The sequence below is a fragment of the Scophthalmus maximus genome, chromosome 1, assembly GCF_022379125.1.
Source record: "Scophthalmus maximus strain ysfricsl-2021 chromosome 1, ASM2237912v1, whole genome shotgun sequence".
NCBI classification, from domain to species: Eukaryota; Metazoa; Chordata; class Actinopteri; order Pleuronectiformes; family Scophthalmidae; genus Scophthalmus; species Scophthalmus maximus.
Genome location: NC_061515.1, coordinates 27,694,255 through 27,707,632, shown reverse-complemented (window position 1 = coordinate 27,707,632; position 13,378 = coordinate 27,694,255). Strand labels below are relative to the sequence as shown.

Sequence of the window (13,378 nt, the reverse complement as noted above, 5' to 3'; positions counted from 1 at the left end):
CGCCTCGGGGGAGGCGTCGAGGTCAACTTGCCACGTGAGGACCAGTTACCGCTCTGTCTTTGTCACACACACACACACACACACACACACACACATGTCCCTCCTCCCGCTGACACCCAGGACAGACCTTGGGAAAGACTAAATCACATTCATTATTACCCAGCATCACTATCAAGCCGCCGGGCTGCTCAGTGGAGATGTGAACACGATGCCACACTAGATTCAGATTTAAGTTGACTCGGGTATCTCGCTTGGCTTTGAGTGTTTTTTATGTTTCAAGTGTCCAGTTTAAGTTAAATCCCCCTTCCCCTCGCCTGTGTCTCTGATTCTGTTCAAGTGCATCGCATTATCAAATGCTGCAGAGGCTGTCAAGGGTTATTCAGGTCATAGTCACGTGTTATTTTAAATCTGCATTTTATTTTCATTTCATGTATCAGTGTCCTCAGGCCAAATCTCCGAATGAGTTAGTGCAACTGTAGAGTGGAGGAGTCAACAGATGTTTAATTTAAGCAACTTCAGTCAGAAATCGCACTTTTCTTTTCTAAACTTAATTGGATTTGGTTGTTTGAAACTTTGATGAAAGGCAGTAGTTTTGGTAAACAGTCGCTATGAGGCCAAGAGAGTTCTTCAAATAGCCTGTGATGTGTTTCATCATGTTTTCATATATTCACCCATTAGCAATTAGAAACAAGTCGTACAAACTTGTATTGATATTCATATGAAGTAATCCGTGTGTGTGCGTGTCTGTGTCCAGCCTACATCGAGGACGTCGCTCGCTGTGTGGACCAGAGCAAGCGTCTCATCATCGTCATGACGCCGAGCTACGTCGTGCGGAGGGGGTGGAGCATTTTTGAGCTGGAGACGCGGCTGCGCAACATGTTGGTGACCGGCGAGATCAAGGTCATTCTGATCGAGTGCGCCGAGCTGCGCGGCATCATGAACTATCAGGAGGTGGAGGCCCTCAAACACACCATCAAGATGCTGACGGTCATCAAGTGGCGCGGGCCGTCCAGCAACAAGCTCAACTCCAAGTTCTGGAAGCAGCTGCTCTACGAGATGCCCTTCAAGCACATGGAGCCCCTGAGCATCTCCCACGAGCAGGTGCTGGATGTCAGCGAGCAGGGCCCCTTCGGCGAGCTCCAGACCGTCTCGGCCATCTCCATGGCAGCAGCCACCTCCACCGCCATGGCGACGGCACACCCGGACTTGCGCTCGACCTTCCACAACTCTTGCCACACGCAGATGAGGCAGAAACACTATTACCGTAGCTATGACTACGACCTGCCGCCCGGCGGCACGCTCCCGCCGCTCTCCTCGCTAGGCAACCAGCACACCTACTGCAACATCCCCATGACACTCATCAACGGACAGCGGCCGCAGTCCAAGTCGCCGCGGCAGCAGAGCGTGGAGGAGGCCCACGGCAACAACGCCATGCTGCCGCTGCTGCCCAGGGAGACCAGTATATCCAGCGTCATCTGGTGACAGGGGCGGTGCCGGGCGGGGTTAGACTGTGGATCCGTACGATGTCCAACCCAAGAAAGACTCACCACTGGCACTTGGTCCCTGAACGCACCGGAGCCAGATGAACCTGAATGGCACTAGAGCTACTTGCTGCTGTTGAATTTGCACCAGGAAACAACAGGGGGGGGGAGGACAGGGTGTCAGACACACTGGATAAGTTGGTGGCAGATATTTTCTTTTCTGGTTTTGGTCTAATAAGAGCTTTTATTGAAACTGAACAACAAAAAAAGAAGCAAGGAGAACTCTTTTGTATGCCTGTATAAACACTCACGTAACACAAGCCAACACCTACGATCATTTACCCAGAGAGTCAAGGAATACAGGGTCCTGTACATACGTTTTTCTAATTCTTTGTAGCATCAGTGTTTGGGACTTGTTTCTTCTCCATGTTTTATTTTTCACTTGGTACCTTTGATTTTCGTTTTTGGTTTTGGTTTGTACAAAAGTGAAGCGATGGCCTGTGAAATGTGTTGGTTTGAACCAGTGTTACCTTTATCTTAATTTGTGGGCTGGTGTAGTTTATGAAGCTTTTCGGTTTGTTTTGGGTGGGGGGGGGGGGGGGGGTATGAGGGGAGGGCGGGTGTGAAATGAGAGCGACCTGGTTTGGATTCCTCTGAGTTTCAGCTCCGCCGGCTGCTGCAAGGGTTGTAAATCTGATGTGGACTCAATCAGAATATGCAAAATATGGAGTCCAGGGAGGCGGCAAAGATGGGTTTCCCGATTGTAATCGAATGATTTTGGAAAAGTCATATCTGTGAAAGGGGGATATGAAGAATATGGTGCTAGGCTTCACCTCTCTCTGTTTCTCTCACGATGACATTGACTTTAAAAAAAAAAAGAAAAAGAAAATACAACCTTGCTATTTACCTTAACAGATGATTATATCACAGAAAGTGAATTATGTGTATTATTTTGTGAAAAAAAAGAAAAGTCTATTTTTGTAACTGAGGGATATTTGCTTAGAGAAGTTATGAAGATTCAGACGGAAGGAGTTGAAGAACACATATGAAGAAGAAGCGCTCGCGGAGATCGACCGGTCGCTCACTCAAATGTCTTACCCCTATATCGCAAGAGGGCGAGAGAGAAACAAAGATTTTTGTTTTTTGTTTTCATCATTACAGAGGAGTTTGGACATTTTCCGACATTAGGTGGCAGCTCAGCAGGCTTCTTGTGTCCATTGATCTCACAGCCATCGCAGCGATTCCCAGTCGATGTAACACGGATGGAGCAACACCATCGATGATGTCAGTTGGAGGAGGGGGAAGCCATGGCAACCGGCGTCACCCGGAAAACATGGACTGCACCTGGTTTCCTCTGTGGGACCAAACACGGCTGTCCAGGGCTAAACTGTTACCTCCGTTATTCATTTCCTCTCATACGACAGCTCTGTTGTCTGTGTGCCATCCCCCCTTTTGTCAACGGAAATGATTTGTCTGTCGAGTTTGGCTCTCAGATTTTAAAAAGAAAATAGGGCTTTCACAACTTGGCTCTGATCACTTTTGCGTCGGCCCTGGCGGTGACGGGGCGTAGGAATATATATATATAAGCCGTAACAACGAAGAGTTTCATCCCAATACAAGTCTGAACAACATCTGAAATACTTACAACAGATGCCGACTTGATGATAAGAGTTGTACAATGTTATTAACACGTAAGTTATCAATATGAAAAATAGTATTATGGACAGTGTAATCAATCATGCCTCTGACCTACTGACCACTAATCATCGTGGGGTGGATTCTCTTCAAAAACCCAATAGCCAATATAACCCCTTCCAAAAAAAAGTTGCAATTAATGCTTAAGAGAGGCGAGAATGTATTTTAGAGTGGAGATTAAACCCTGGATCATGTGTAACGACACAATGCAAATGCTAGTTAAAAGCGAGTCGGACCAAAGCCACCGCCACTCGTAACTGCTCTGAGCGAAGTGGGTGATTTGAACAAGTCGTGTACGAAACCGAGAGCTATTCTCACGGATGCACTCGGAGCTGCGGCGGCGGCGGCGGCGGCGGCCGCGTGGACGCTCTCCTCCCGCTGCCAATGGCGCATCGTCCGTTTTCCCCGGAACTAACGTCGTACTAAAACACCTAACACATCTCGTGGCGTGGATGTTTCCTTCAGTGCCATAAATTATGCAAAGGGATGAACGCGCAAGAAGTGATGAAGAAATTGTTCTGTTGGTTTTATCCCCCCCCCCACCCCCCTCGACTTCTTGCATCTTTTTTTTTGCTTTTACTCTAACAGAATATTTCAGAACAGGCCTGGGTTCTGCGGACAGTGCTCTTCGCTTATGATCTCTCAAGCGGGCGATAGATTATAGCCGGGCCTGTTTAAGCCCACCTCAATCAGACCGTCTCCCCCCCCCCCCCCCCCCCCCGCGTCCCCACCATGAAAAGAGGATTACGTTGAAGAGCATCAGCTCTGGACAGAGGAGCGCGTTGTGCTCTTTGACGCGGCATTGTGTAAATAGAGTCAAGACAGTAACGCGATTAAGATGAAGACAATCGAGCCATATTCATGAAACCGGTGGTCGGTATATTCACAGGGCGTCCTCAAAGTAAGATACTAATCGTGAATCCACGTCGACGGACGCGGGGGGGGGGGAATCGATGACACCTCGACAGGCGCTCGGCGCCGGCACTTCTGCCTTGGGAAGCTGCGTGAATGCGAAACGTTCGCATTCCCTCAGTGGCGCTGGCGCACATTTTAGTTTCATGATGACTTGAACGTTGGCGGTAAAGGTGACGATGGCGACGATGCCGAAGAAGAAGAATAACAATGACAATATATAGCACAGAACTATTCCAGGCACTTTCACGACTCTCGAGACGACGTCTCTCCTGTTTCTGATTTATTTTCTAATATGTATCTGCAATGTTCATTAAAAGAGATACTGTTATTATTATTAATAAAACCACATTTATGGTAATGTAATTTCTCTTTCGTGTGTGTGTGTGTGTGTGTGAGAGAGAGAGCTCTGTATTTGCTTGCTGAAAATGCCACCTGGCTCACTTTGCTCATGGAGCGGCAGTGGCGATTGCTGACGATGCCCGGATGCCTTTTTCTTCCCTGGCGGCGAGCCGACGCGGCGCCAAACCGCCGTAACTCTCGCGTCTCCTGTAAAAACCTTGAAACAGCAATCAATACGTCTCCTTATTCCACTCATAGACTGCATCGGCCCGGCGTCATTTGAGAATCAGACTAAATCAGGGGGGAGTCAATGCACCGGGAGAGACACTTTCAAAGAAATGTCCCACGATTGTTGTTTGACCTCAGTGCCCCTTCGGGCCGCAATCACACAGGCCGCCCGCACAGATCGGCTCCCGGCGTCGGGGACGGAGGCGTCGTTTACACGTCGCAGCGGCGAGCTTCCAGGCAGATAAACAGTCCTTTTTTCTTCTTCTTCTTCTTCTTCTTCTTCTTCTTCTTCTTCTTCTTCTCCTCCTCTGCCTCGCGGAGAGCACCGCGTCCATAGTGTAGCTTTTGCTCATTTCGCCGCAAAGCAACGGCCTCTGAGAGGAAAGAACAAGTGAAGGCACATGGGAAGGAATCGAGAAATTCCGCCAGACAGTGTTAATTGGACTCAAGAAACTCCCGTCGTGCTGTTCGAGTGACTCGAGCACATATTTAGATTATCCAGAGAAATGGACGCAAATCGGTGTTTCCCCCATCTCTCCTCCGTAAATAATGTCACTCTGCTCGACAATATATTTTTTGAACATGCAATTGTGCCGCGGGTGGAAAAAGGGCTCCGGACGCAGCCCACTTGCCAATGTCAAGACGAAACAATCCCCATCCCAAAGGGCCGCTAGCGAGCCTTGTGCGGAGCTTTCAAAGCGTATCGCGTGATCTTCATTAGGGACATGGAGTTTGTTCATCTATCACGGGGAGGGATCTACTCAGCCGCAGAGCTCGCATGTCAACGTCTCCATGACAACTGAGCAAAGTCCATTTGCGGCGTGGATGAAAGGTCCAGTAAAAGCCAGTTAGTGGCCCCATCCAGACTCTTACCGTCACCATCACGACACGGCGTCCTCCCCTACTGGGTAATCATATTGTTTAAGGTTCTGTTCTTTATTAGCTCGTCTCTAATGATGTGTGATGAAGCCAAGGACGACGCTGCAATGCCTTTTACCTGCGTCACAGAGCTCCCGACCACAACCTTGGTGAGATGTGTCCCGATTGATGGTTGAATTGAATCTCGTCGCCGGCGGACTGAATCCCTCCACTCCGCAGCACCAAGACTACAAGGTAGCACCAAGACTACAAGGTGAAAGTGGCCGCGGAGGAGTCGGACTGCTTCTGTTTGCTTGCATCGAGTCGAGCGGTCACGTGCCCCGCGCTGAGCCAGAGAGGAGCGCGGCGTTCCCCATCGCCATCTTGCTTTTTCTGCAGCCGTGGTTTTTTCACGTGAGGCTATTCGTCCAAATCATCCGTGAACGCAAGAAAGCTGCCAGATGTTGTTATCTGAGCTGCCGGGTTGCCATATGGTGTGTGTCTGTGTGTGTGTGTGTGTGGGGGGGGGGGGGGGGGGGGGGGGGGTAATGAAGTGAAATCATTGTCACTTCATTACAGTGTAATAAGCTCCCTGAACAAAAGCGGGTGACGCGGGTGAGACTTGCTGCAGTGAGAGCGGCTCAGGCTGCGAGTGTGCATATGCTGTACATGCACAGATGTTTTGTTTCCTCCTCTGCCCACCCACCCACACACACACACACACACACACACTTACCGGTGAAGAGCATTACTCACGCTGGCAGGTATACTATGCCCCTCCATGTCCCACAGGGCCTTGTTACTCGGAGCACAGAGCTGTGTGCCCTGTGTGACAGGTCTGCCACTCGAAGAACTAGGGAAATTGTCTGTGCATGGATGGGTGGTGTGTGTGTGTGTGTGTGTGTGTGTGTGTGCGTGTGCGTGCATGTGTGTTGAAGATGCCAGTTATGAATCACTGATCACCTGCTAAGCCCCTTCAATTAACTATGGGCTTCCTGCAAGGGCGGCTCGACAGCATCGATTGAACAGAGGATACGCTCCTGTGCGTTTGCAGCCGTTTTTTTCGCGTGGCCCTAATGGAACAAATCAAACATGGCATTCGAAATCATATCAACTTCATAACAAAGTTACAGCGCTGGGGTTGATAAGTGGCCAGTTTTCTGTCCTCACAGAGAGAGAGAGAGAGAAAACTGGGCCCCCTCTGGAAATCCTCAGCTAAACGCTGCCATCTGCTGGACGAACGACTCCCTTGTCTCAGGCAGCTGAAAGTGGGATGATGGGCACATCATTAAGTCTCTGAATGAATAGATAAAAACCACGTTCATAACCTGCCTGTTTTAACCTTCGGGCTAATGTCACTGTCTTTACTGGGATTTATCAATTTCCTATATTTAGACTGCACCTCGATGAACATGTACTACAGATAGAGTCAAAAATAAAATCAAGTCTAATCGGCGCTTTAAATGGGATTTAAACCTTCAGAGCGACAATGGAAAAAGGAATATCTGCTGCTTCCTGCCACTGTTGGAAAGAATGGACGTGTGACAGGTCTCAAATTGCCTTTTATTTTCATACACGAGGCAAGGCAAGTTTATTTGTAACCCACTTTTCAACAACAAGGCAACTTCATACTATAAACCAATGTTTTCTACACGATGCCACATCCGTGATGATGTCTCCAATAACAGCAAATGTCGCCACGTCTGGCGGAATCTTTTTCAGATATCAGTTCTTTATTTTTTTACATTTGAGTAGCTGTTTGGTCTATAACAAATTGTCCTGCTCTAGACTCACGTATCAGTGGTTTAATATCAGCATATATTTACCATAGATCCGGGTTAATTTGCCTTCATGCACACAGGATCGGTGAGTGGCGTGTGTTTCCTCGGTCTCTGTCGTCGTCTGCTACAGGCGAGATCCTCCGCCAGAAGGAAACTGCGGTGATGTCAGACAAGCTTAGCCGCTGTTAGACTCTGAGCTGAGCGGAGGAAAAGAGCTGTTCATGCAAATGCTTGGAAGATTGCGGCGCTAATACTCTGGGCTAAGCTCAAATGTCTACTGCCGCCGTGAAAGGCTGCGTCCGGGGGGAAGAAAAGCCCGGGGAGAACAGGCTCGGATGCACGTGCTCAGCTTTTTGCTCATTGTCATAAGCAGCGGAAGTGTGAAGCTGGCAACTTTTTCACACTTTGGTGCCTGACTTTTGACAATGCACAGCAGGTGGCCTCGAGGGGGGGAGGGGGGGGGGGGGGGTTGAAAGGCTGCCATAGAAGTACCGGAAAATGTCAAGTGGTCACTGGTTCAAAAATGCTAGAATTATTCAGTGTGCGTTTACAATTTTGCAATTTGTCGTCTTTGAACGTCTGCTGCTGCTGCACTCATGAGAACAATCTGGACCGACCCGCGGTGTGAGAGATGGTGGTCGAGCAGAAAGACATCGCGGCGCTGGTGCAAGACGCCCAGGGTCCAAGACTGAGAGCTGAGTCTCTGAGGAAAGACTCAAACGTGAACAAACGAGATTCTGAAATTGAAACACCGACCTGGAATACCCTCAGGTGAACGAGATTCCCTACGATGGACAATGGGCAAATCCCACAATGGACGGAGGAGAGTCGGCCGTAGAAGTACTGGAAAGCGCCAAGTGGGCACTGGTTGAAAAATGCTTGAATTGTTCAGGGTGCAGAACAATTTCTATCAAAAAGTATCTACGTTTTCAAAGAACAATATTGTGACATTTCTTACCTCTTGAGCTTCCAGTAGGTCACGGCCATGTTGGAAAAAATTAATCATAAAAGCACCACTTAATTGTTCTATTTGCAGAAAAACAGCTTATTATATATTCTTTTAAATGTCAAGTATTTCTTGAGCTGCATCATCAACACTTCAAAGATAAATTAAATTATGTTTTTTTGGAATAAATGATTGTTATTTTCCCCCTTGATCCTCGTGTGTGTCTCCGTGTTTGTTGTGGCCAAGAGCCGGGTCATGAACAAATCTCGCAGCTCCACTGTGGAAGCTTCGGGGGCTGTGGACATGTCACCATATCCTCCAATGAAGCCGTCCAGTGATGTGGTGCGTGCTGCCGCCGCTGTAGGCTCCTCGAGTTACTGCAAGCTGTTGGATGGTGCGCAGGACCATCTGAGGAAGAGGGATCAAAGTTTGAGACTTTTCGGGGAGGAAGAAGAAGTAGAAGTATAGGAAACAAATATAGAATGTGGGGTACATATCAGAGTTGAGATTGTGGGTTCAAACCCCAGCTTGATTAGAGAAATTAATGAGTTAATGACCCGTAGTTTAGAGTCAATATATGAAGGAAATAGAAGGTGGACCTCTGATCAATTAGCTCAGACTGTTGATTCAGAAACTTAGAGGTGTGTGTTCAATCTGGACTGTTTACTTTGGGACTTCGACTGACCAGTCAGTTAAGGAAAGTGACAAATAGGAGTAACGACTTCTAGATGTGGATAGTCTCAGTAGTCTAGTGGTTTATGACTTAAAACCTTAGAGTACCTGGGTCAAGTCCTCTACTCATCCATCTTTCTGCAAAAATGTTCAAGAGATCCTTTAAAAGTTTCATGTCTTTGCATTATATTTCATGCAAGCACTGCCATTTCAACTTATTTCTGAGTGAAGATGTGGAACAGAAACGTTGTGGCAGTGGTTTCTTTTACATAAATCATACAAAACACAAACAAGTTGACTGAAAACTTTAGCAGTTCGTCGTCTCGAAAGCCGACAGCAAGTTCAATGTGAAAAAACTGGGCCTGAGTTTCCTGAGTGAGACGCTGGTGAAGTGGTGAGATTTTAGGCTCACATGTGAAAGGTTGTCAGATCAAGTCCAACCAGTGACAGTTGATTGGCTTTGTGAAATCATACAAATCTCAGGTATGTACGTGCCGGTATGAACATGTTAAGGTCCATGGTTCACTACCCATCTTTAACAATTTGTCCTCTTGAATATCTGCTGCTGCTTCATTTATATGAAAAAAATTAGAAGAAACGTATTAATTCTGTGGCGTAGAGGCAAATATACAGGTATGGTCCATGGTTCGATTCCCACCTTTAACAATTTTACAATGTGTCCTCTTGAATGTCTGATGTTCATGAGAACAAACTGGACCAACTCCAGTATGAAAGATGGTGGTCGAGTGGTAAGACACAAGGCTCTGTTGCGAGAGACCCAGGGTTCAAGACTGAGTGCCGACTCAATGCCGATCATGTGTACTGCAAGACACTCACACATGAAAGAACGAGATTCCGTAATTGAAACACGGACGTGGAATTTCCTCAAGTGCACTATCAATGGATAGAGGAAAGCAGGAGAAAATAATGTCTGCCGTCAATGTTTAGAGATATTCACTTGTGAGATTCCCTTCCAGCCTCGGAGGCACGTTGGATACACTGGTTGGTGAGGTGAGAGTGATGATGTGCTATGAAAAAATTAAAACAAATAAATATAAAGTAAATAAAACAAAGATTTGTCTTGTACAGGGATTGAACTGTCATCCTTTCATTTTCAAGGTAGTGCCTTTGCCACTGAGCCACCAGGCTACACATAGAAAACTGTTTTTACTTCTATTTAGAAAATGACCTGACTTGACCCAATTCCAAAAAAAATTGAAAAAAACACCTAAAAGTACATTATAAGACAAGGACAGACACTAATCTGCATATGCTTAAAGGCACAAATTTAAAACATATATGTTATATTTAACAAGCCATTACTTTCTCAGGTACATTTTTTTTCTTTTTTTTAAAAGACCTGCGTAAGGTTCAGGCATTTTAGGTTTAGTATCATTCCGCTCCTGGCGGAAGTGAGGACTGGCAAACCGGAAGTGGAGGATTCCAATGGAACGTATAGGGAAAAAAGGGGGCGGGGTGACTTGGAACGCACCTGGAGTCCACAGGGGTGAAGTTTGTTTCTGTCATATAAACTATTTAACTGTCTAAAACAACCAGAAGTATACATGAGAATGACTGTTTATTCTGCTACAAGTAATCACATTTGATAATTCTTCCGGTTGCGGTTTTCTGTTTGTGTTCAAGACGAGACACAACACAGCAGCAGTGACTAATCTACCGTCTGTTCATTTATTAACAGTTTCACGATTTGACCCAGTGATGAGCCAGTTTGAAGAAGGTTGAATCAGAAATCTCTTCACTCGTCCTCAATGTGTGTTACTCTGATCAGTGACACATTTCAAAGTCAGCTGAGGTCCCGTTGACCACTAGGGGGAGCTAAGTGACGATTACATGTGATTTCAGTGACAGGCAGCTGAGAGCAGGGCCCTCGCATTTTGCAACAGCTCAAAATGAACAGAGTGAAATTATATGATTCACCGTGCAGTCAAGTTATGAATAAGTAGGTTTAAAGTAAAACAAACCATAATGTGTAGCTCAACTTATATTGTCACAAAGTTTAACGCATCAAGTTGAAGAGTTGTATGATATACAATAAAGGTATTTTTCCCCATACTTACATATATATATATATATATATATATATATATATATATATATATATATATATATATATATATATATATATATATATATATATATATATATATATATATTTATTTTAAGTATGAGGACCTTTGTACATCTGGTACTGATGTTTGAGTAACTGTTGCCGTCTTTATTTTGAAATTATTGACCGGACGTGTGTTTGGGGTGCATTTAGGGAGGGCTGGTGTTCCAAGCCCAATCTATAAAAGAGACAATAATCTCCACAACACGATCATAATCAGTCATGTGGAGCTGTGAGTGCAGAGGCCGTGAGGAGCCGGCGCAGAGCAGCATCCTCTTCAGCCTCCTGAACAGAGGCTCCGCGCGTCCCCAGGCACAGGTGGAGACACCCGCTGCGCACCAGCGCGCCACCTGCGCCTCCAGCGGCGAACCCGAGGCCATCCGGGCCGCGCAAGGCGATTTCAGAGCGGCCTGCGAGGTGCTCGTGAGAACCTTCCGGTTCGTGAGAAGCGTCCCCTGTTTTCGGTGTCTGCCCGTGGAGGACCAGCTGCGGCTCGTGCGCAACAGCTGGGCGCCGCTGCTGGTTTTGGGCATGGCGCAGGACTCCGTGCGCTTTGGCGCGGCGGAGACGCAGCAGCAGCAGCAGCAGCCCAGTCTGTTACACCGGATTTTGACGCACAGCAAAGAGGGACAGCAGCGCACCGCGCCCGGGACTCCGGACCCCGACGTGGTGACCGTCGGTGACGTGGAGGGGATCAGACTGTTTCTGCTCAGGTGCAGAGGACTGAGGATCAGCGTCAAAGAGTTTGCGTTTCTGAAAGGAGCGATACTGTTCAGCCCGGGTAAGAAACAGTCCTCAGCTGCTGGGTGTTCATCACCCAACGCCAATAGAAGTTGGTCACTCCAATAGTGAAGTAGCCTGATTCTGTATACGACTGTTTATTGTATCAAAAATCATCTGTCCTGCAGAGGTGTCGGAGCTGGAGTGTCGGGACTACATCCGCGCGCTCCAGACGGAGGCTGAGCGCGCGCTGTACGTGCACGTGAGGACCGTGCACCGGGGGAACGCCGCTCGGCTCTGCAGGCTGCGCGCGGCGCTGAATGCGCTGCGGGCCATGGACCCGCGCGCGGTGGCGGGACTCTTCTTCCGACCCGTGACCGGCACGAGCTGCGTAGACGAGCACGTGCTCGCGATGTTTTTTCGAGGGTTAGAATGAAAAATCCAGGTTAAAGTGTGGGTGATTTTTTATGATGGACGCCTGTTTCAATTTCATTTGTTAAAAACTGTTTTCCTTTATTCGTGACTTTTTAATTTTGTTGGGTTTTTTTTCTCTCCAATTGAGGACCAATAATAACAGACAGCGCTGATTCCAAGCCTGGACACTGTTTTATTCTCTGACACATGGCATCTGTGGAGTCGACTTGAATGCAGAGGCCCAGTTATTGGACTGGATCAAGACATGCATTAGCATGGGGGGGGAGATTTCATACAACCAATAAATCTCACATAAAGAACCCCCCCCCCCCCCATGCTAATGCATCTCTTGGTCCGGTCCAATCACTGGGCCTCTGCATTTAAGTCGCCTCCACCCTCAGTCAGACCTTTTGGCCAAACCAGGAAGGAAGGACTGATGCAGCAGACACACGGTAACTCAAAGACAAGGAGAATCGTATATTACAACAGACAAAAAACAATGTTGTGCCCCTCGTTTAGAAAAGTGCAGTGTCAAATAACAATAAACAAGATCCTAAAGGAAAATTGACTGTTTGTTTTGTGGCTCCGAACAAAGATTTTGCTTCCTGGTTGTCATGTGCTGCTGTTTTGTTGAAACATCTCCTCATACACAGCTCACTTTGTGCAAGTTCAAGCATCCCTTACTGGATTGAAGCGGTAGCCTGCAGGCGGACACTCAACATGTCCTTGATGACCAAACCTCAGTCTGCTGCTTTGATTTTCATAATTCTGAACTTGGTGTGAACTCCAACATTCTTAGTGTCTTTGCTTTGGGGCGCAACCAGTTTGTTTTAAGAGCAGACTCATTTCTACTCACTTGATTCTCAAGCCTCAAGACAAACGGAGAACAGGGGCCTCAACTGTAAATCTTTCAGCTAAAATTGTAATTATTAGGCGACAGTGTTGTGGTTTTGAAGCCGACATGAAATCCTTTAGTTGTAAAAAGTAATTCAATGAAAAATGACTGCTCTGGGAGTTTTTTTAAAAGTGGCTCAAGACCTTCAAGACCTTTAATTTGTTGACACCATTAAAGATTTGTGACACACATTGATAGTGTTTATTGTGGAATTCAAGACTATTTCATACCACAGTAATATTATATGGCACGCAATCCACCAACTGCAAAAATGCTGATTTTGTTGGCGCAAATTCAAGTAGCAAT

At 46.9% G+C, this 13,378-nt stretch overlaps 2 protein-coding genes and 1 long non-coding RNA gene across 9 annotated transcripts in view; 2 read left to right on the top strand and 1 right to left on the bottom strand.

Moving 5' to 3' along the window:
- The window catches only part of LOC118313039 (interleukin-1 receptor accessory protein-like 1), a 225,876-nt gene extending 221,422 nt beyond the window's left edge, over positions 1–4,454 (top strand). For all 3 annotated transcript variants that reach the window (XM_035638254.2, XM_035638292.2, XM_035638283.2), the window contains one exon: positions 755–4,454. In XM_035638254.2, coding sequence (XP_035494147.1) covers positions 755–1,482 — 728 coding nt within the window. In that variant the 3' untranslated portion in view covers positions 1,483–4,454. The remainder of the gene's footprint in view (positions 1–754) is intronic.
- Positions 1–13,378, bottom strand: part of LOC118301237 — a 1,055,945-nt gene that overhangs the window by 235,848 nt on the left and 806,719 nt on the right. The gene's annotated exons all lie outside the window — the stretch shown is intronic.
- LOC118315729 (nuclear receptor subfamily 0 group B member 1-like) lies at positions 11,194–13,257 on the top strand. The gene is made up of 2 exons (XM_035643241.2): positions 11,194–11,824; positions 11,952–13,257. Exons 1-2 carry the CDS (start codon positions 11,266–11,268, stop codon positions 12,197–12,199), a joined length of 807 nt encoding a protein of 268 aa, XP_035499134.2. The 5' UTR covers positions 11,194–11,265; the 3' UTR covers positions 12,200–13,257.

What these genes read in the sequence shown, in the direction of transcription:
- LOC118315729 (XM_035643241.2), top strand. Translation starts at nt 11,266, where the DNA reads ATGTGGAGCTGTGAGTGCAGAGGCCGTGAGGAGCCGGCGCAGAGCAGC. An exon ending in AGCGATACTGTTCAGCCCGG is followed by an intron (nt 11,825 to 11,951) that starts GTAAGAAACAGT and finishes TCTGTCCTGCAG; the next exon opens with AGGTGTCGGAGCTGGAGTGT.